Source organism: Telopea speciosissima, chromosome 3, assembly GCF_018873765.1.
Source record: "Telopea speciosissima isolate NSW1024214 ecotype Mountain lineage chromosome 3, Tspe_v1, whole genome shotgun sequence".
Classification (NCBI taxonomy): Eukaryota; Viridiplantae; Streptophyta; class Magnoliopsida; order Proteales; family Proteaceae; genus Telopea; species Telopea speciosissima.
The window spans coordinates 51,967,282-51,991,131 of NC_057918.1; the positions used below are offsets into that span (position 1 = coordinate 51,967,282).

Consider the following 23,850-nt stretch of genomic DNA (forward strand, 5'->3'; position numbering starts at 1 on the left):
TGTCGAGTAAACATTTTGGTGGCAGGTATTTTGTTATGCTGATATGCTCATTGAAACATTATTTGGTTCTATTTTTTAGAAATAAACCATTCTCTGGTTCTTTTGATGATATATAGACAAGTTGATTGGATCAAGAGAAAAATATCAAACTATACTTGTCTTAAAAAATATTAGAAAATCATAGAATGTGTCACAAAATATGAAAAATTAAAATCTGTATAATCTAGAATTTTTATTGTGTGATCCAAGTCTATCTTAATACATAACTTCTCTCAAAGTTATTTATTACTTGAAATTTCTAATTTCATATGCAAGTTCTGGATAAGGCTCTCTTTGGTATCATTTTTCATTTTCATTTTGGCCTATTTAAAAAAAAATAATTACTAAAAACCATTTTGATCAAAAAATAAAAACTGTTTGATAACTTCAAAACATAATAGATTGCAGAATGAAAAATAAGTTTGGTAACTACCCATGTGTAAATAATTTTTATTACATTTTTGAACAAATGGGTGAAGAAATTCTCTCATCACCTATCTTCTTTCCCAAATCAACTCTAAACAGTAAAGAATTGGATTTTAATCTTCATTGTTCCGTAAAACCTATCCTAGCCCATCAATGGCCATCCATGAAAGAATTTCATCTCCACCGTGTTAAAGGAAAATCAGTCAGAAAAACAAAGGAATTTTTACTGCACAAAATACGGTGCAAACCTTGTAATATACCCTTAGATTAAAATCTTTGATCTTCTTCCATTCCAACGATTGTCTTTAAGAGGGGGGAGGGGAGGAGTTCTATGCCGTGAACGGTGGATCATTTACTATTCTTTCATGCTATCACAATATTCTAATCCAACGTCTGGAGTACAGGGTCTGTATCTTAAGTACCGGATCCCCTTTAGTCCACACCCCGCACCTGCACTCTCTTAATTCTGAAGCCCGAATGATCGAAGCTCTCTCTCTCTCTGGTTCTGTAAATCTGCTAACGACTAACGACAACGGTAATACACCCAGCAGCCATGAACCATAATAAGTCTTCGAAATTCTCGAGCTTTACAGTGATTTCCCAATCCTCATTGTCTTGAAACCAATTCCTTGTATTTTTAGTTGAACTCTTTTTGATTCAATGGTCCCAGATAGGATGGAACTTGATTGTCTTGAAACCAATTCCTTGTATTTTTAGTTGAACTCTTTTTGATTCAATGGTCTCTGATAGGATGGGACATGCTATTGGGATCAATCACTGCGTTTTATGTTTTCATGGCTCCATATACAAAGGTTAAAGAAAGCTTCAACATTCAGGTACTCTTTTTAAAATAAACGAGAACTTTTTTTCCTTTTTATGGTTTTAATGGGTTGGGGGCATTGCCTTGGTCTTTGTTGTTTTATTGATTTACAATTCATAGGCTTGGCACTGCTTGGAATCCATCCCTAACCAAATTACAGATCAGGACAAGAAGAATACGGTTTCCTTCCATCTCTTTCTCTGTGTTTCAAAAAATGAACAGAACCAGAGTTCTCATTGCAAGAAGAAGAAGAAAGGACTTGCCTTTCTATTTTTAACGATCAAATGTCTATTTTACCCTTCATATTTGGGTCATATGAGCACATGCTCATTAAAGAGCGAAAAAATGAAGGAAAAACAGATTTTAGCCATAATCCATAATAGACTCTTGAGTCTATTATCATTTTCAGGGTGTTTTCATTTATTAAACAAAAACAAGTTTCAAAAGTGATACCAAACACATGAAAAAATGAAAAATGATACCAAAGAGGCCCTAAGTTCCAAAAGTCCAAAATCCTTTTTCCCTCTCAAACCCTTACTGTTTAATAACTCTACAAGTCAGGTTCACAACGAAAACCCTTTCCGGCCTAGTACTTTCTCTCTGACCCAGAAACTTGTTCCTGGATCATTTAGCCACCGTTGGTGCATCCCAGAAACCCTAAGCCAAATTAAATAAAACAGTCATAAAACTGAAATGGCCTCTTATCTAGAAACTAACAGACCCTTCTACTCCTAGCACAATCAAACTTCAGAAGCTTTTCTAATTTCCTAAATTTGGGAGCCAAGGAATCTGCAATAAAAACTTTGTAGAGTTTCTATTTTTTTAGAACCAGATTCAAAAGTACTTTAACATAATAAAAATAAACACACACCAAAATAGCAGCAGCTTAATATAGGCCAAATCTGGCCTAAATCTTCTAAAAAAATAGAAACTGCAATCTAATTCCTTGCACCTAAAATATCCCTGACATTGTCACATTAAAACATCCTTCTACAACAAATAATCCAAATCAGAAAACCCAAAGTCCATATGACTCATTGAGGCCTTGAAATTGGGCTTAATCAGGCCCAGATGGGTGGGCTGCCTGCATCAACTTGTCTCTAATACCATAATTCTAATTTTCTATGCTCCTACCATAACACAGCTAGTTTCTTCAGCCCTACTGCATCTTTAGCGTCTTTCAAAGCTGAATTCAAGTTTTACTTTTGTCTGAGGGCGTAATATTATTGTGGGACCATAAGAACAGGCCTGTCTAGCATATTTGTGGTCTTTGGGCCTAAATAAAGATATCAAGCATCTTAGCATCAGCAGTCCCAATAGGCCCATGTCTTGGTCGAGCCACCATGGCCATTCTTGGGAACTATGCTGTTTTACCGAATTCTCTCACCCTAAAATGATGAATTATCAAGCATATGTTTGTTGTAAGAGAAACAGCTCCAGCACATATCTAAATTTGTCCCCAAAACAGATATGCCTTCTGAACAGGGCTGGAATGGCAGGAACAAATTGCAGACACATCCCCTGAACAACCCTATGAAGCCTAGAGGAGGGCGGGTATGACAAGTCAGACTTGGATCTGAATTCTCAGATATTTAACTCAACATATCTGAAATGTTGTCATGTACATAGAGTCAAATGCATAAATAATATATCCCATTTTTGTGAGACAAGTTTCTCAAATGTCCAAAATACAAAATGTGTACTCCTCCGTTTGTGTGTGTGTATAAAAACTCCATCCAAGTTCCATCGGAGAGAGAGAGGGGGAGAGGTCAGTCAACAGAGCTAAGGCCAACAGTTCAGAATTCAAGCACACACATGGCATGTGTCCTAACAGGGTCTTCTTGGGGCGAGAGAGAGGTAGAAAACACTTTGCTCTAAAAAGAATAAAAGAGATGTTTACTCATGTAATGAGTATCACTAGAATGGAAAAGTGTTCTTTCAGTGAAACCAATTAATTCAGGTGTTGTAAGCCAGAACAATAAAAGAAAAGAAAATTCCCCAACAAGTTGTGCGGACAGTGTTTAAAAGAAAGCACATGCACATGAAATATTTAATTAGTTTGTAAAAAAATAAATCAAATCAGAGACTAATCATAGGTTACATATAGAATATTATTAGCAGCATATGTATCGCACATGACTATATCATGGTATTCTGACATGGCTAAATTCAGATAATCTATACAGACATAGCTGAACTCAGACCATCATATGTACATTTTACTTGGATCTATTAGAAGAAAATAAAATAGAGTGCAGGGAAGAGAGTTCTTACAGCTGAGAGTCTATCCCCTTTCCAATGGGTACACAACGAGCATGACAAACAGGAGTTCCACCTTTAGCAATAACGCCACGCCAACAATGATCATTATCAGGAAGAACCTGGCCAGAAGGCCCTCCACTAGGGACCCTTCCATCTGTGGGACTCTGGCGGATCTGACTTGGGTTATTTGCAAGAGGTGGTCCAAACCCAAATGGTGGCTCACCCCCCATTGCCTGGCCGTCCATCTTTCTGACAGTAAAGGCAACATCATCAACTGCCGGAGTACCATCAATCCTTGACCTCTTGGATTCCCTTTGAAATGCATTAGAGTCATATCCATCCCATGTACCAGGTGAGGGCCTAATGGGTGGCCACATACCAGGTGCAGGAGAAGGGAGCATGCCAGGTGCAGGTGGAGATAACCTTCTCCAATTTGGAGCCATGGGATTACTGGGATTAGCATCTGGGAAGTTATGGGCAAGCCCCGATAGATCATTGAACTCGGGACCTGAATGAAGTGGATCAAATCCACCTTGAGGACCAAAAGGCCTCATCAGCATGTTTGGACCTGGCATGCCATTAGGTAGGGGTCCAGGGAAATTATGCGGTCCCATCAAGCGAGGATTACCAAATGCATCCATTGGTCCAGGACCAAAAGGAGGCTCATTGAAGAACATATCTGGCCTAGGACCTTTTATTCCTGGATAAAATGCTGTGCTATCTTTACCAGGAGCAGATTCGCTGCTTGAAAACAAAATCTGTATCCTAGGATCATTGAAAAGACGCCCTTGCAGACCTTCTTTGGCACGCCGAGCTTCATCCACACTTCTAAACTCAACAAACGAATAATGCCTTGATGGGAAACTTTTGATTCTTTCAATTTCTCCAAAAAGGATCATGGCATTGTGAAGCATCTGTTCATCAATCTGAACTGATGGTGGATATCCTATCCACAAAATATTGCTTGGTTGGCCTTCTCCCCTTCGACCGCCCAACGGTTGAGAAGGCTGTAGGTAAACATGATGCAGAGAATATAACATGTGGTCAATCCACTAGGCAATTTAATCAGGAATCAGGATAGTGGGCTGCACCATATATTGATGCAGGCAGCCAAAAAATATAACATCTATAAAGTTCATAACTTAATACAAGCAGCAGAAGCAAGTTAATCCAAATGACAGGAGCAGAGAAAGACAGTCATGAATTACCATATGCCTTTTAAGGCCAATCTGAGATGAGTCGGGGAAATTTCTCATGGCATCTGGTGGCATCCATAATGGCTCCGGAGGTCCCATGCCCCTTCTGTTGTTGAAGGGTCCATCCCTTGAATCATGAAAGTCAGACCAATGGTCCTACAGATATCAGAGAAAGAAATCAAAACCAAACAGGAATAGAGGAACAACTTTTACTCTAGCAGACAAAACATTTAAGTAGAATGTACATAATGGCACAAGATACACAGAGCAAACATGGAGAGGTTATAAACCATCAATAGCTTGTCCTGCCTCACTGATCATCAAGACATATATATCAGATAAGAAGATACAGGATTCTCTAACCGTCCGATCTTAAGATATTCATCTTCAGATCAGAATAGGATGGAGAATTAATGCCATTCACACATGCAACACATAACCACAAGACATCCACAATTGTTCTCATCATGCAAACTTTTGAAATTAAATATGTAAATCTGAATCTACTTACTCTTCGAGAATGTTGAGACCTCAGAAAATCCACACGTATTTGTTCACCACCTAAACGTTTCCCGTTCATACTTTTCAAGGCTGCAAGAGCATCTTCTGACCTAACATAATCGATAAGCACTGAATTTCGGTCCCTAAGAAATTTGAACTCCTCAATTTTCCCATACTTCAAAAACTCATCTTCTAGTTGCTCTTTGGTAACAGAAGAACTAATCCCACCAACCCATAAATGTTTGCCAGGCTTAGCCTACAAAAATAAAATTAATAAGGGCTCTATCACAAACAATTGATGAGAGCTGAATATCATTAATTTTTCACAATATGGAGCAACACATCACAGTCAGTAACCTAACAAGAAGATAAAATTAATAAGAGCTCTGTCACAACCAATTGATGAGAGCTTTATCATTAAATTTTTACAATATGGAGTAACACATGTTGAATGATAGCCCATCACAGTCAGTAACCTAACAAGAAGGTCAATCAAGTGCTTATCTAGTTATTTGACAAAGAATTTTAGAGGCACAACCCTTCTACAACAATTGGAAAAGCAAGATAACACAAACTTTGAACTTACACATGGAACATGCATTAAACAGACACCCTCTTGTAACATATATATTACAACAAGAAGCACCACTAATATGTGTATTATGAAGTTTAAACACTAACCAGTAACTGAATTACAGTTAAATGGTAAATAGAACTCCAAGATTTTCAAAATAAATTTTGGGCAAGAGAAGCCTACCTGGTCGCATGCCCCCAGCACCAGCACAGGGGCCATGGGAGCATGCACGCAAGCATCACTGGGGGAGGGATTTCCGCCTTTTGATGGGGTGGGGTGGCCATTCTATACCCTTGTGTCTAGGTGCAGGGGCCACGCGACCAGGTAGCGTTCTTTTCCCCATAAATAGTTTATGAAGGTTGGCATCTCCAATCTGTGACCCTGTTTGGTGTTCAACTTACACCTTGAAAATCCCTCTCACCAGCACCAGTACCCACCTATCGTGAGAACTGTTTCCCTGGAACCCATAAAATGGTTTTACTCCACCTGCTTTTGACACTTACACAAGATACCAATCCATTCATTGAGATGTGCAAATGATGTACCAGAATAACAGAAGAACATGATGACCAAAGAAAAACTGAGATTTTCAATTATACAGGTATTAGCCAATTAACACAAATTGCTGGGAGCCAAATCCAAAGGTTTTCTTGTGCCACCTTGAGGAATCAGTGCCCGATATTTCACATTCCCGGGCACTTGCCATTGGCAAAGACATGTTCATCTTGCAGTTCTGGGTTCTCCTCTTCCGAAGTGTAAGGCAATAAGTCTTCATGAGTTCTCCTCTTCCGAAGTGTGAGGCAATAAGTCTTCATGACAGCAAAAGCTAGCTAGTTGAAAATAAAGATTTGGTGGCCAACAACAAAACTATCTATGTCCACTTTGGACTCAACCCTTTTACAGCAGTAAACATGCCATTAAATTCCACAATAGCCTAAATATAAAATTCTGAAGTTTATTTTCAACCTAATACGTAATTAAAGTACTAAATAGGGATATCGCATCTGTAATGTGGTTCTAAGACTTGGACACAAAAAAGGAAAGGCCTAACCCTATCTTTAACTAATAAGATAACCTAAATTGATTAGGAAAGTGAGATAATAAATAAAACACACTCAAAAAAGGACTCTAACTAAACTAATGAAGTAAATGTCGTTTTCCTACTTTCTACCCAAATTCTAGGCTCATTAAATTGGCCAATGACAAAGTAAACCCATGGAATGAAAGTCCCAATACATATATGACCCAACCCAAAGCTTATTTTTAATAAAATAAACCCTAGGTGACTTATCTACATCTAAGGTAACCAAAATTGACTAGGAAAGTGAGATAATCAATAAAATAGACTCAAAACAGGACTCTAACTAAACTAATGAATCAAATCCCGTTTTCCTACTTTCTACTCATATTCTAGGCTCATTACATTGGCCAATTAAAAAGTAAACCCACGGGATCAAAGTCCCAATACATGTATGACCCAACCCAAAGCTTATTTTTAATAAAATAAACCCTTAAGGTGACTTATCTACATCATATATATATATACACACACACACACATATCAGTGGTGCATCCGTGCATGACTGAAACTGTTTGCCCCCCACCCACCCCCAAAAAAAATGAATAAATGTTTCCTGGCTCTGCCCTGGATTACAGATAAAACCCTCTGATCCCCCCCCCCTTCCTTTTATACAACAGGATCTTTGGCAGGACACTTCAGCATGAGGTGTAACAATCCCTCCGTTTTTTCTAATAACAAAAAGCTCAAACATGCATTAACATTCATATGCACGTTATTCATTTGCACCACATTTCATGTACTTAGGGATGATTCAAAACAAATAAAGAAAGGGAAGTTATCCATGTAACAATGGAAGGTGATATTTCCAAAAATCACAAGACAAATCTGAGCCATCCATTTTTACATTTTCTTAAATCTAAACCTTCTACTTCCACTCAGAGTCGGGAGAGTGCACAGTAATGTCCAGAGTACTAGTACACATGCATAGCCATACACGGGATATGTGCCAATACAAAAAGAGGGTATTTGATTGAATAAGACTACGAAATTAGACATGTGACTAATCTAGACCGTGTCCTCTCTATCCAACGGCATAATGAACATATCAGATGTCCATGTGGCAGAATAAATGCTTTGTGACATATGGAAAAATAGCAAGCCTTTGTTATAATAATAATAATAATAATTCCCCATAAAGAAAAATATGGGCTTTTTTATGTGGTACTTATATTGAAAATTGGATGAAATTCTCCTCCTTTTCTAAATTATGACGTATATATCATATAAATATAGGTGACAAATACAGAACATCATATAAGGATGCATAATTTGCAGAACTATGACTTCCAAAATATAAATTTTAAAATTTCTATCAATGAATTATTTAAAATTAGTTAATTGTAAATTTTATGGCATAAGTTTTTCTAGGCCAGCAGATCTACTGGCACAAATATCTGCCATGTGGCAATATAAGGATTTGAAAATCCAGTAGAGAAAAGAAACTTTTCTAAAAAGAAATGAACGGCTGAAATGACAAGGGAATATGCCAATACATGAGGGAGTATATGGTTAATCTATGTCTGAAATTTGACATGTGGCCAATCTATACCATTTTCTACATAACCATATGGTCAAGATTGCACATCACCCTTCGATGTGGCAAAACATGGTGCAATCTAGAGATACTCTCTAGTCTTGCCAAACTAAAGAAACTTTTCCAACTTGTTCTTATGTATGTTACAATTTTGAAGAAAGGGCATATGTACTTATATCATGTACGAGTAGCTGCTTGGCAGTTGAGATGTCCAAATTTGGCTCAAGATAATCCAGTAAATAAGTCTACAAGAAAGGATCATTCCAAAGCTTCTCTAAAGGATTCTCGACTGCATAAAGGTTTCCCCTTTCAGGATTTGAGTTTAAGGTCTATTCCACTAGTTCTCCATTCATTTTTTAAGTTCATTCAGTGGACTGATTACTAAACATGCTTGAAAGTCTGAGAATAGTTGTTAAGACGGTGCCTAGGCATCTAGGGGCTGCTGGAGAGGGAGTGCAAAGGCGTTTTGTTACCTTAGTGGATGCAGAAAAGGCATCCGCCTTGGTCACTTGGCCGTCGCTTGGACGCCTTGGCCTGCCTTGTGAGCTGGGCAGTCACCTTTTTGTGGTTCACCCTTTTTTAACATTATATGAGATCAATTGTTTGCTTTCATTTCTAATATTTATATTCGCTAGTATACAGAATTAATCATATAAAGACTACATGAAATCATGCATTAAAGAAAATGAAAACAAAAGGAGGAGAAAGAGGGTCTATGTAGCATTCTGCTTGGCACTTGGTAAGAAAGTAGGCCCCACTGTCCCCCTAGCTAGCTTTAGAATATAAACATAATCTTAATCTTCTACATGGTGGAAAAGAGGGTCAGAAATGGTTAAAGTGTCAAAAGTAAAGCTAAACAGACTGGCCGTTGAAAACAGACAGCGAGTGGTCCAAGAAAATAGAGCCAAATGGATGGGTTGGACCACCAAATTTTACATATGACAAATCCATCGGGGACAAACCTATACAACAAATGTAACTTGCCATCGTCTATGGTACAGTAATAGGCACAAGTAGCAATGTCAGGAGAAGGAGAAAGCCTGCGGTTTCAAGAAACTAGGAATTCTAGTCTCACTAGGAATCTTATACTTGTCGACTACTCTTCTATGAAGTTCTAAGTAGAATTCTGTTGTCAGTTGCTGCTTTCTACTCCTATTTTTATTTTTTTGTGTCCTAAATCTGGCTTGATTACGCTTCTATAATTCTTGTCTCACTAGGAATCTTATACTTGTCAACTACTCTACCATGGAGTTCAAAGTAGAGTTCTGTTGTCAGTTGCTGCTTTCTACTCCTATTTTGATTTTTTTGTGTGCTAAATCTGGCTTGATAGGCTTCTATAATTCTAGTCTCACTAGGAATCTTACACTTGTCGACTACTCTACTATGGAGTTCTAAATAGAATTCTGTTGTCAGTTGCTGTTTTCTACTCCTATTATGATTATTTTTTGTCCTAAATCTGGCTGGATTAGGATTCTATAAGTCCAATCCTGTTATCATTCGACTACCTTTCATTATGTCAAGTCCTAGTTGGTTTAGGAACTCAAAATACAGCAAGAAGTTTTTGAGTTAATTGTGGAGTTGTTTTAAATCTTTTATTAGTCAATTAAGTAGGAAGTTTGATTACTATTTGGCTTAGGCCATTTTTAGTCAGGTTAGACTTAGGAGTCAAATTTTGAGTGTATATGTAGATAGCTGTCAAGCATCAGCGTCTTCGTCCGCTCAAGCCAGCCTTCCTCAATAATTAGGTGTCCCCATGATCAATCCGCCTTCACTTCCCAGAGTAGGGGCACTTCACGAACAACCACTAATCAATGCTCAACTCATCTCATCCCGGCGAGCGAGACAAGCTATATGAATGCAACTTGAGCCTTTACAAAACATTAAATAATGGTCTGCAAAAGAAAGAATTCATCATTCATTTTTGAATCAGTTCTTTACACCAATATAATGTTCAACTCAACCTATTGCGACCTTATAGGGGCCAATTGTTGTGTATAAAGGGGCGTCCAAGATGCTAACCTTGGATAAACTGAGCACTCAGGTTTGTGTACAATGTAGACGCTTTATATATTTATTCTTATATATTTAACCAGCCATTAAGGCACACAAATTTGATGAATAAAAGTTGGCTTTTCGCCTCTATGTTCTGTGTGATTCAGAATAGTTGCTGTGAGGTACAGTAGCACCCTAGGTGAGATGTGAAGGTATGGTTGGTGGGATTCCAATCTAATTTCAGGTGAAAATTTTGATCCATATCCTTCTATCCTCCTTCCATTCTCCATCTCTTTATCATCAATCGAATTCAGGTCAGTACAGAAGTTTCTTTTCACTCATGCACATGTTTTGGTTGATTGATTCAAGTTGAATAAGCTGGTTCTGTTTGAATGATTCGAATTACCATCAACAGCCCGCCTCTATGGCGAAACGGAAGCAGATCATCCATCAACCAGATAATATAGGGGTTGTGCCCACACTCTTCCTATTATTCAAAAGAGGCCAACCTTAAATAGTGAAGCTTCCCTCGAGTGGGTTGCTAGAGAAGGCGCTCGCTACTCAATAGGGGCAGGAACCAATCATTATAGGTTGAAGCTGGAGAGAGTGGATCTTACTTCATTTCGGGTAGGTCCAGCCAGTCAATCGCCTTTGACTAAGCGCCGCCCTTCTGGAAATAGGGGCACCAACCGGAAACACGCGAAACGGGGCCTTAAATTTACGAGTGCTCTTATATATTCTGATCATCTATCTTATAATTGAATCCTTCTCATACATTTGTTATCATTTGGGTTTTAAAAAATCAAACCTTCGCTGTTTCTGAGAAATCCTTCAAGTAGGAATTTTCTGAAACTTCCAATATAACCAATGGATTTCTGTTTCCATACTTAGTAATCGGATTCTATTCTGTAGCGTCCTACTGTTTCAAAATTAAACTTGCTACTCATTTCTTAGAATCCTAAATTAAGTATGATTTCAGAAACTCATTTTTTAGATACTTCAAGTTTGAACTCAGATTTCTGTTCTGATTGATTAATTGAATTTTGTTATCATTAATATCCTTAATCTGAATTCATCTATTCACTGTTCTGAAACTTCTGATACTTCTCGAAGTTTCCCATCAATTTCAGATTTGAGTCATATCTCTAACAGGATTTTTCAGGTCCTAAGAATACAACAACTACTCAGCCTCATCCCAACTAAATGGGGACGGCTACATGGATCCTTGCCCTCCAGTCAGCTCTATTTGAGGTCATACTTGATACAAAGCCTAAGCTATGCATGTCTTTACTCACCAGTTCTCCTAGGGTCATTTTAGGTCTGCCCCTGGCTCTTTTAGTCCCTTAAATCTGAAACGAATCACTCTTCCGTACTAGGGCATCCCAAAGCCTCCGTTGAACAGGGCCATGCCACCTCAAACGACTTTCTAATAGCTTACCATGTATCGGAGCTACTCCAAATCAACTCTAATATGATCATTCTTTAATTTATAATTTCTAGTTTTGCCACATATCCTTCTTGCAATCTCTAAATCTTTCCAGGTCTCTTAAGTAAACAGCTTTTGTCGTGGATGTTCATAGCATATTGGTTCTATGTAATAGTAGTTTTTTGTCTCAGGTGGGTTTCAATAACCCTCTCCCATAATTTCAATATTTCACAGTTCATCTCCTAAGAATCTGATCATTAAATCAAGCCTGATTCCTGATATTATATTTTTTCCATCGAATTAGATCCTTCGACCAGAATTTTGGCTGAATCTAATCCCTTGATTCTCTATTATTAAAATTCTTTTGAAATCTGGTTTGGATTTCTGAACCTAGTGACCTTAGATTTCTGGAATCCCACCAATCTGCCTATCCACCATTTGAAAAGAATAATCAAGATTAAGGAATGAGCTGACCAAGAGTAATTCATAACAAAGATCTCGTTCCCTTACCATCCATACGGTCAAGCAGGGTACATGCTAAATGAATAAAGATTAGACAATTGACAACATGATAATAAAAAGGGGAAGTTTCACACACACCCCCTATTAGTATATCGTATATCACGGACACCCCAAAATATCAGAGACACCCCTTAATTTATGACTTTATTTTGACTGAGTCCACTCTGTCAGGTCTGTGCAGTTAAGTTGCTGTTAAGTCTTTTATAAAGGCAAAATTACCCATTCCCCTTCCCCCCCCCCCCCCTTCTTCTCCATTTGAACCCATGAAGTCTGAAGACTCTGAGTGTCCCAAACTCCCAATCGAGTACAGCTGTGGCCAGCGAGTTCCCAAAAATTGAGTCTATTTACTGTGGAAACCGAAGAACATCTCAGATTTTCAGTTTTTTCTGGTTTAGAACAGTAGCCCCTGCCCCCTTGTCGTCTTCCAGTTTGAACATCCTGATTGAGTGCAGCAGCGGCTGGAGAGTTCCCAACAGAATGTCTTCTCCATTTTCAAAGTGCATTGACTACTCACTGGCGACTGAAGGGCGTGAAGGCAGCCTTGGAGTTTCAGATTTTTTAGGTACGTTTTCCTTTTCTGCTCTTCTTCCCCCCCCCCCCCAACCCTCTTCTCTATTCTGTTCTTCTTCCTTCTATTATTCTCGTTCCCTCTCTGGTAATTTTTTGGACAGATTCTGCCATTGCTTTAACTGCGTTGCCCTGACTGCCCCATTAGCTCTTACTGGGCTTTGTATAGATTAAAAGAGGAGACATGAGGGTTTGATTTTAGTGTATTTTGGGTAATGAATCTGGTCCATTGTTTGAAGAAAGCAATTTTGGTTAGACTTTACACATTTTATCTGGCAATCAGAAGATTTACACTATTGATTTTTATGCTTTGGGTTGCTCTCACTTTGTATGTATTTATTTTCAGGTTTGATTTTTTGAGGGTAATGGGATTTTTCACCCTAACCATTGGAGTGAATCATTAACCGATACTTACAGGGCAATGGTAAACACTAAGCACCTATCAATCAATTAGAAGGTAACTCCATTGTAGCCATTGCCACTCCCTAGGAAATCATGGCAGCTGTGTCCAATGGATGCTAGTGTGGTTTCTAATTTCTTTGCTAATCATGGCAGCTGTATCTAATGAAATCCACTCTTTTTTTTTTCATCCAGATTTGATTAATTTGTGTGTTTCAATGTGGATTTTGACAGTAGGGTGAAAGGCTGCTAGAAAAGCTTGAAATCATGGAGAGGAGAGGAGAGAAGTAAGTTTTTGGTTACGGGCTTTAAGAAAGTTGAAGAAGATGGGGGGATGGGATTCCATCCTTTATTTTATTAATTTAAATAACTAATGGGCGTTAAAATGGACATTTCAACTTTGGGTGTTAACTGTGCTTAACGTCAGGGGGAAAGTTGATATTTTGAGATTTTTTGGGGTGCCCGTGATATACAATATACTTATAGGGGGTGTCCGTGAAATTTCCCCTAATAAAAATCCACTCTCATTCAAGAATGACAGAAACGAATAGCTATAATAGTTAACCTCCTATCCACTCCCTTCATACCCTATTTTTTCCGAGGATTTTAAACATTTCTCATAACCATGGAAAGAGAACTTGGTCGAAACCAACCGAAACCACCAAGATATGTCGTTTTGCAAGAAACCGAGACGAGTTAAACTAGGAATTATATAATACAGGGTTTTGGTTGGTTTCGACTGGTTTCTTTCAAAACTGGTCGAAACCAGTTGAATCAACCCAAACCAGCATATAAAAATGACAAGTTTCGATCGAAACCTGTCATTTCTCGCAAGTTTCGATCAAAACATACACAGTCTCGGTGGTTTCGACACAAGGAGCGGGAGTTCGGCTCAAAACATGTCATGGGATACATATGTTGTACATCAGAGGAATGGCTCATCTCGTGGATTGGACCCACCAAGAAACTCCGCATGGAATTGAGAAAGAAGGAGCACTTTAATGTTTTATTTGGATAACATGTATTATTCAGAGTTTTTGTACTTTAACTTTATGGGAACTAAATAGTTATAATACCAAGTTCAATGTATCCTTCAGTGTACACTAGTAAACTTGGGTCAATAACCACAACAACCATTTTAAGTGATATTTTTTGTGAAAATAGTTCATGCATTTTGTTTAGAATGTTAATAATAGGCTGTGTACAAAAAATAGACCTAAAAACCATTTCTGGGCCTCGAAACCACAGGCTCGGGGTGGAAAAAGTACCAGGTTTCATCCAGTTTTGACCATATCTCGGTTTTGGGCTGGTTGAAACCCAAGATTTAAAACCTTGCTCTTAACCCATATAGTTCTGTTAGAATCATTGTTCAAGATTTCGTGAAATTTCAGCGATATATCGGTTAATTTCGGAAATTTTGACATGTCCAAGACGAAATGGCTAGGAGAAATGAAAAAGTATTAGATTTCGTCCAAATTTCGGGTCATTTCGGCATAGTTCGGCGATATACCGAAATGTTACAAACCCCCCACGTGACACATTAAAGGTCCCCTATCAAAGCCATATTTCACTGCTAGCAGTCGAAATATCGACCGAGAGCTAGGCAGAGGCTCTTTTGGGGGGTTTTTTCTTGTTTTCCACTCTTCCAACTTGGATTCTAAGCATCTTCCAACTTGTTTTTCATCTTTTTCGACGGAAACACCTCCTACCAAGATTGTGAAGGATTTTTCACTGTTTAAGGTAAAAAAAAATTTATCTAAAACAATTTTTTTTGAAAATACTATGTTCAATAATTGTTGGATGGTGATGATATTAATATATGTTAGACACCGGAGGCCAGTCTACAACCTCACGGTGTCGAAATTTTTTTTACATATGTATTGTATATTTTTTTATTTTCTTATTTTAAAAATTATTTTTCCTACAACAAAAATAGGAAAAAATTAGGATTAATATAAATTGGATTATCCCCAATTAAATATATGTTAGATACCAATGGCTAATTTAATGGTAATAAAAAATTATTTTTAATTATGAGAAAAATACAAGGGTTAGGAGAAAAATATTAAATAGCTATACAATTGTTTTAGCATTCTCAAAGTCTCAATTGAAGTACTTTTACATTAAGTTTTTAATTATTTGTTTTACTTACATTGCAGTAAACAAGTATTATTATAGCGGATCATGAAAGACAACATGCGAAAGGAAAGCAAAAGGTAGGGGAAAGTAGTCAACAGAGGGAGCAGAGAGCAGCGGCCAGCCAGGCAACCTAGGGGTGACATTGCATAATTACATGGCACTCCATTGATGCGGATAAGAGAAAATCACAATGTAACTATTGTCACATGAAGTTTTTGGGAGGTGGGTCCAGTAGACTTAAACAACATACGACTGGAGGATCTAAAGATGTTGTAGGTTGTCATAAAGCCCCTACTCAAGTAGCTAGGGAAGTTGGCGACAGTTTGAGGGGAAAGAATAAAAGGAAGGCTGACAAGCAGAGGGTAAGGGAACAACTTGAGGAGGCAGTGACGAGTTCAATGGGAGGAGAAAGAGAATACCATGATGATGATCGTGATGACTCTAATGATGATGACAGTGATGACCCCATCTATGTGCCTGATGATATACAAACACCATAGGAGGTTAGGGACTTTCGAAGGTCTGTTTCGAGGAGTAAAGTAAATTTTCAAGCTGATCATCAAAGACAGAGAGTAAGCGATTGTGGAGGAACTGGCACATCTAGAGGTTCTAGAGTTGGTGGGTCGTTGAATCCTTTTAAAAGATCACAAAGTATGAAGGCAGCTTCAACACCTCTATCTGTACCAGTAGCACCATCAGCATCAGATCCTAAACTACATAGGAAGAAGGGAAGCACTTAACCAAAAATCAAAAGAGCATGAAAGAATATGAAGGGTTGGTGAAAGAGTAAATAGCTAAGTGGATGCTATACCATACCATCCCAGCAAACACCGCACAAAGCCCTAATTATGATACCATGATTGATACAATTGCCGACACTGACCCATGGTTCAAGGGGCCCACCCCATATGAGGTAATGAATGTTTATTTACCTCAACAAAAGTCTGAAATTGATGAGTACATTGGAGAAATGAGGAGTATGTGGGAGACATATGGGGTAACTATAATGGCAGATGGTTGGATTGGGCCTACAAGAAAGTCCATCATCAATTTTATGGTCTATTGTGATGAGAAGATAGTTTCCTCAAACCTGTGGATGCATCCAAAGAGATAAAGGATGCAAAATACATTTATTAATGAGTTATCTAGCTCTGTTGGCAGATTGAGTATGGGTGATAAGGAGGGAGGATCGAGTGGGCATTGGCGTACCCCATCTTTTGAAGCACATACCACTCCATCTTCATCAGATTATAGTGCATCACAACCTCAAGGTGGATATGGATATGGATATGGATATGGGCAGTTTGCTGGGGAATATGACTCCCAATCCCAGTACCAGCCCCAGGGACGTACTGCATCATCTTTTGGAACGACATCTTTTCATACCCTAGCTACCCAATTCACCAGCCATACATGCTGCCAACGCCGACATCACATCATACTGGATCAGTGGGTAGTCATGGTTCTTCTTCACAGTCATAGATTGGTCACCAATATCCTAGATAGGTTACCTTCAGTATGTTGATGACTCCATTTACATGGCAATTGTAGATGACTACACTCGTTTCTTCTCCGAAACTATACTATGGTCCACGTAGGTCCTTCGACAAAGAGCATGGACGTCGACTCCGTGGAGCATGAGTGGGTCGATCCAGGAAGGCATAACAATTATTATTAGGATTTGTTTTATGACAGTTGTGAGTCTTGTGAGTTGTGAGTTGTGACTTGTGACTTGTGACTTGTGAGTTGTGAATTTGTGACTTTGTGTATTGACTATTGAGTATTGAACTAATGACTTTATGCACTTATGAATTTTTTAAGTTAAAGTTTAAACTAAAGACTACATTTGACTTTATTTTTTATTCATTAATTTGTTTCAATTTGTTATTATGTCTTTGAGTACTTATACAATGTATTTAACTATTTATACATCAGAGTCCAACCGTATACTGTCAATCAAGGGTGCAAACTCAAAACACCACTTTGAGTTCACTTTTTTGCAATATAAAGGTTTAAATGTGTTTATTTAGCTTAAATAAGGGTGTACATGAAGTATCAGGCCTTAATATGGTCAAAAACCACCGAGATGGAGTGCCGAAATATGACAGAAAAAATACCATATTTCGGCGAAATTTTGGTATATCTCGGATATCTCGACCAGCCCGAAATGGCGAGATATCACGAGATTTTAAACTCTGGCTAGAATTAACTATTGTACCAGAAAAAACTTCTACTCTATGTTGTAACAAAGCAGTGATTTGCAGAAAATGGTTACATGAGGCGAGCGACACAAACTCTACATTCTACTGCATCAACAACAGAATTCCCCAAAACAATCAGAAGATCAAATAACCTACCACAACAAGTATTACATGCTGTAATCATACAATAGAGAGCAGCCACTAAACAAATACTAGCCATATGGAGGGTGAATTACAATTCCCCAATTCAACTGGCCTGAGGGCTGACTGCAGAAGAGCATATCAAGGCAGACAAATAATTGCAATGTCATTTTCAACATTTGCAATTATAAGAAGAAAGTGAAAATTAGCAACTCAATCACCCATGGTATAGCGTAAGCAAGAGCAGCCACTTGCATGGTAACCCAACCATGTCCTGTCCTCTGGTCTAAACAAATCCTGGAGCAAGTTGTGGAAGAACCTTGCAATTACTTACATTCATTCCACGTCATTTTCAAACATTTCCAGCTTAGACTTTCAAACTCAAGATTATCTAATACCAACATTTCTACTATGGAATGGTCAACTGTGACTGAAATCCTATAAGTTGGGAACACCGCCACAGAGCATCAGGCACTGCAACTTCCAATTACTACAAAATGGGGACACAACAATAACATATCATAGTTTACAGATGACATACATGTAAAGAAAAATGTATGTCAATGCTCAAAGGTGAAAGGAGACCTAGCTGAGGGACTGTTTGGCTGCATAGATTACAGTACTTATGTGTGCTTTTGCCTAGTATCTGTGCACGTGAACACAGATTAAATGATGCAATAATGTTCCTGAATCCTGATGACCGCAGTCTACTAGGTAGCAGACCTGACCACTAATTGAGTAGTAGGATTTTTCATTTTTTCCCCTCCCTCTGAAGGACCAGGCTAAATAGTTTGCCTGTATCCAAATAAACTGACCAATCACAGTGCAGAATTGCTGGGCAGCAGCAGGCCTGCAGTCCTAACAGCACTCTATAAAGAAATAATCGTTAAGGAAACATCAAACAGGACAAAACAAAAGCATAACATGACAAAATAACATCTATCAGGTAATTCCTTGAAGCACACACAAAACCATCCCTTGTGTAGAAGAAGACGACTACAAGAAAAGCAGTAAGATAGCCAAAACTGGAATACCAGACCACATTCCAAGCTCAACAGCTCTTTGAAAAAAAAATATTCAGTCTTGATTATCCAATCACGTCTAACAGATGGGGGGGTGCTCACATAAATATAGCCCTTTGAAATTCTTAACTCTCACTCATATTTTGGACCCCCTAACCACTATCACAAACTGAATATAATAAATAGAATAAAAAAAAAAACTCTATCTAGCTAATAAGACTCTTTCTACACTGATCTCTAAATCTGATTATATGATAATAGCTGGAACTGGATTTCTCCTTTTATATCTGGTTATTAGAGATCTATTACATAATTGTTGAACTGTTCTTCAATTCAAATCATCAGATTCTGCTGAGATTCTATAGTTCTTGAACTTAGCTTGCAGCCTGGATTTCATCTGTTATATCTTACCTGATTTCAAGATTCTTGGGTCTATTAATAGGTCTGTTTAAGTCTTACACTCCACCAGAGTTTTCCCTTGATCTCGTTGGATCTTGAGATAGTAAATTTCTCCTATTTTCTATCTTAGCCGACCTTATACTATACCTATTGACTTCTATATTGATCCTGGTCGTAGTTCTTGGCTATAGATTCTTTTTAGAACCCTGAGACGCATTACTGATCCTTATTTTCACTCACTCCTGATTTGCTTTTGGCCGATATCAGTGATTAAGTATTATATCTTGAAGGCTATTAAAAAAATTGATGTTACAAAGAAAACTCTGTAGCAGCATATTGTTTACAATGATATGAAGTCTGTCACTTTTCAATCCACAAGTTCAGATAGAAGCAGCCAGCATTATGAATAAAACATATCTAAATCACTTGGACTTTTAGGGAGATTGGAATGAAATAGATCTCCCAGGGATATAGCAGAAGTTACCTACTCTATACATTTATTCAAGACTTACTGGCAAAGACTCACTTTGAACTTGTTTCAAGCAAACTTTTTAGTAAGGACCTTTATTTATACAGAATACATAACATCAGATTTGAATTTTTGGGGCTTTAATGCTGTAATAAGCATCCATCAAATGCAATGAGAAATTACAGAAATATTTAGAAGTTCCAAACACAATCAATCTTTGTTCACGATTAATTGATTCAAGCACGCACGCATCACACAGAGTTCTGATGCACAGAAAGTATTATCGAAGTTTTATCATATCTAACTCTAGTAAGTTAAGAAAGGCTCACCATGAAACACACACATAAAAAAAAGAACTTCAAAATTTCTGAATGGCTTCCTTGCGCAGAAGCACCTGAAACCAAGCTACAAAAACACTTAGAAATCTAGTACAACAGGGGCATAAAGTTGCCTACTGCAGCTGCGCAGGGCAGTACCAATGCAGCATCCACAGTCCAGAAATATGGACTGAAAAGTCAACTCAGCAAGAAGAAACTAGCGAATTGGGTGAAACTCTCTCTTATATCAAGCATCATGACTTTGGGATTTTTGTCACAAACCTTTGGGTCCCTCATCCGGGGGTTACTGACAAACCTGGGTCACACAGATGAGAGACAGGTCAGTTTTATTAGATTTTAGGCTAGATCTTCTGTTTCTTGAAGGTAGAACTCTCTGTGTTATCAATGATTTCAGTCTTGGTATATCCTGGTTTTCGAATGGGTCATATTTTGTCCAACATTTCTGGTCTCCCCAAGATTTTATATCAGGCTTTGTAGAGTAATGACTCTTACATTGCCATGTTTTTCTATTTATTTCAATGCAATATGAAACCTTATGGTAGGATGAATTGTATAAAAGGGGAGAGGAGAGAAGATAGATTGAGTGAAGACATCCGTTCGTATTGACCTTCTCTGATACTGTTTTCTTTTCTTCTAAACACTGCAATACAATAATGCCAAGACTTGGATTTCCTCTCATCCTTCCATTATCATGACGATGAACAAAACCAATATTTTCTTAGCCAAGCTATATTAAAGTAACCTAGAAAATCTTTCCCAACATCATGTCAGTCGAGTGTGGTATGACCGAAAAGAAAAAGATTGAGCCCACAATGCTAGTCAATTGCTGTATAGTCAACTAAAAATTAGTACCCATCAAAATATACCAACTTATCTAAGAAACCTTTACACCTACACTCTGCATATCAGAAGATCCATCAAACATAAATAGTTCTCGATTAACAGATATGTCGGGTGTGCGCACAAAGTTTTCAAATTTTGGTTTCGATCAAGATTTTGACCCTGGTAGAAACCGAAATATATCTTCTAAATCTGCGAAATGGGCTCGAAATTTGATTCATTTCATGGTCAACTTGAAATAGCCATTTTGGCGGCTAAATGATTGAATTTTGCATCAAAACTTCTCATAGCTCCTATTAAGCATGTTTAAATATATTTGAAGCATTAAATTGAGAAAGGGGGGAATAAACCTAAAGTGGTAGTTTGGCTTCGAACCCTATGACATATGACGGCCATGTCATCCTCTGTCTATAGAATCTCTCAAGTCTATCACAGCAACCCTATAGGTAGAAATTTTTAAATTTGAGAAAATTTGGCAACATGATATTTAAAATGCCTATAGGTTGAAGTGAATGCTCCACAGTTGACCACCAAACCTTGATTTAGAGGCGGAATGAAGGTTTTGCAACAAAATTGAGGTTCTCCAACAATACTAGAGCTCCCAGGCAAAGTGGGCGAAAGCTCATAATTTAGCCAAAATGAATTGAAATTTCATTGACATCTTGACTTCCAAGTGTTTCGTATAGGATTTCATTTCAACCTTTCTCAAAACCGATATATTTCATAAATTTCGGTTAATATGGCGTGCACTCGCACTTGAACTAGTTCAGATCCCTTTTAAACCTACCAGAATGTACATTATATCAGCACAGACATTATAATTGTGAGGGTAAAATTAATTTTGAATTGCATAACAATTCGCTCAGTTTATTCATAAAGCAAAGCTGAAGGGGTAGAATACTTCATTATATCTATTACATTTAAAAAATTGCTGTTCTGAAGGAAACTAATTTCAGAAAGTTACTATAGTGTGCTAGTTAAAACTTCATTTATAGCTAGGTGGTAATCTCATCCTCAATTCACATAGTTTTTTTTCCATCAGAACAATTTTTATTAATCTTTCCCCATTGGAGGGGGGTGGTGTTCATAGATTACCTCCTCTTCGATTATAAAGTAGACACTATTCAAATTGTTGAATTCCAGTTCAGTTTCCCTTCAAAGATAAGCTTTGGAAGTCTGCTCAAACACCTCAAGCTCAACTTCTTCAACAATTCACTTATATAAGTCATCCAATAACTGGAACGTACATCCAATTCATTTAAAATAAACACAAAACAAAAAAAAAGGTTAAAAAAATATAGCTTATTTGTTTCAACATTCGTTTTCTGCAGTGTAGTCGTCCTTCGCTTGAAGATGCTTAACAGTGAATCACATCAGGCTGTAAACCGATGACTAGTTCAGCTCTTGATATGTCTCTTAACCAAGTCTACCCATAATTGTATAAAATTTATTTATATCATATATTAAATCCCCTTTTATCTCCCAAAAGAAAAAATAATTGTTAATTGGCTTTTGCTCTACATGCCCCACTGGCTTTCTGTTCAATGATACAAATTGAGTTCCCCCCCCCCCCTCTTCATACTAAGCAAAATTGAATGCCCTTGTTAAATTGGGCCATTGTAGTATTTGAATTCTATTAGGACCCGTGTTTGATCTGAAGGTAAAAGAGATTCTTTTTCCTTAATACGACTTTCTTTCTCAATGTGTTTGCCAATTTCCTCATATTAGAATCTCCTGCTGCTAACTAAACTGATTGATTGGACCCGATTTTGGATGAATTAGGTAAAGGAAAAAACGCAGTGTATTTCAGCAACCCTCGGACAAATAATTATGCCCGAATAAAAAGAATAATGGAACCAACTAATCTTCAAACCATAGCCGATGATTAAAAAAAAAAAAAAAACACGACTGTTTGTTTCAACGACTGTTTGTTTCAGAAAATCGTCCAAATGCCAGAACTGGCACAAACCAAAAACCATATTTAATTGAATTACAATATACCAATCCCAGAATGTAAAATTTAACCACCCAAATCACGTTACAATCATTAAAAATACATGAAAGGGTAGAACGAACCGGTTTAGCAAACTCAATCTTGATCCGATTGCCACGAACAACAGAACCCTGTAGAGCATCCCTCGCGGCTTTTGCATCATCAAGATGCTTAAAGTAGACGAAGGCATAGTTTCTAGACGCATAGGCAGCGCAATCGAGCGCACCGTACTTGCCGAACAAATTCATCAAATCAGTATCACTCGTATCAAGGGCAAGGTTTCCTACCCAAAGATTATGAGAAGGAACTTCGTCTTCGTCCGTCTCCTTTCCTCCATGGCTCGACCTAGGGTTTTGATCAGCACCCATGTTCGATTTGTTCGGTGGCGGCATTGCCGAAAACCGTAGCAAACCTTAAAAACCAGAAACCCTAGAAAGTTAAGGCAAGCATACAGATAACGAATTGGACAACGAAAAAAAAGCCGCAAATCTGACGGGAGAAGAATGAAGCGGGTTACCGAAGGTATCAAAGCCAGAGAAAATCAATCAAACAAGAAACTTCAGATAAGAGATTGGAGAGAAAACCGAGTAGATCACAGATTGAGAAGGCGAAAGGAAAAGGTAAAGGTATCGAGACCGCGAAGAACAAACCGTGCCCCCGGGGGGGTGTTAATTTATAGTTAGGGTTTTCAGAATTTTTTGGCCCAGGGATGAGGGATGGCGTATTTATGCACTATTGGCTGTGTTTGGATGCCAAGAAAAGAAAGGGAACAAAATTTAGACTCGTTTTTTTCTTATATTAGATAATTCAGGGGCATCTATTTAGTTTGTAATATTTAATTGTCAAATGCTTGGGATAAGTAGAAAATAAAATTTTCTCGCTATTTGGTAGACATAGAAAATAAATTTTGATTAATTTCTCAATGTTTGGATGGTATATAAAAGAAAAGTAAAGAAGATTTTGTTTCTC

General features: G+C 37.8%; 1 protein-coding gene across 3 annotated transcripts in view; it reads right to left on the minus strand.

Moving 5' to 3' along the window:
• The window catches only part of LOC122654617 (flowering time control protein FPA), a 47,866-nt gene extending 24,324 nt beyond the window's left edge, over window positions 1-23,542 (minus strand). For all 3 annotated transcript variants that reach the window (XM_043848784.1, XM_043848785.1, XM_043848783.1), the window contains exons 1-5: window positions 23,399-23,542; window positions 22,965-23,293; window positions 5,255-5,500; window positions 4,756-4,899; window positions 3,560-4,554 (exon numbers count right to left, since the gene is read on the minus strand). In XM_043848784.1, coding sequence (XP_043704719.1) covers window positions 3,560-4,554; window positions 4,756-4,899; window positions 5,255-5,500; window positions 22,965-23,273 — 1,694 coding nt within the window. In that variant the 5' untranslated portion in view covers window positions 23,274-23,293; window positions 23,399-23,542. The remainder of the gene's footprint in view (window positions 1-3,559; window positions 4,555-4,755; window positions 4,900-5,254; window positions 5,501-22,964; window positions 23,294-23,398) is intronic.
• Window positions 23,543-23,850: the final 308 nt, after the last annotated feature.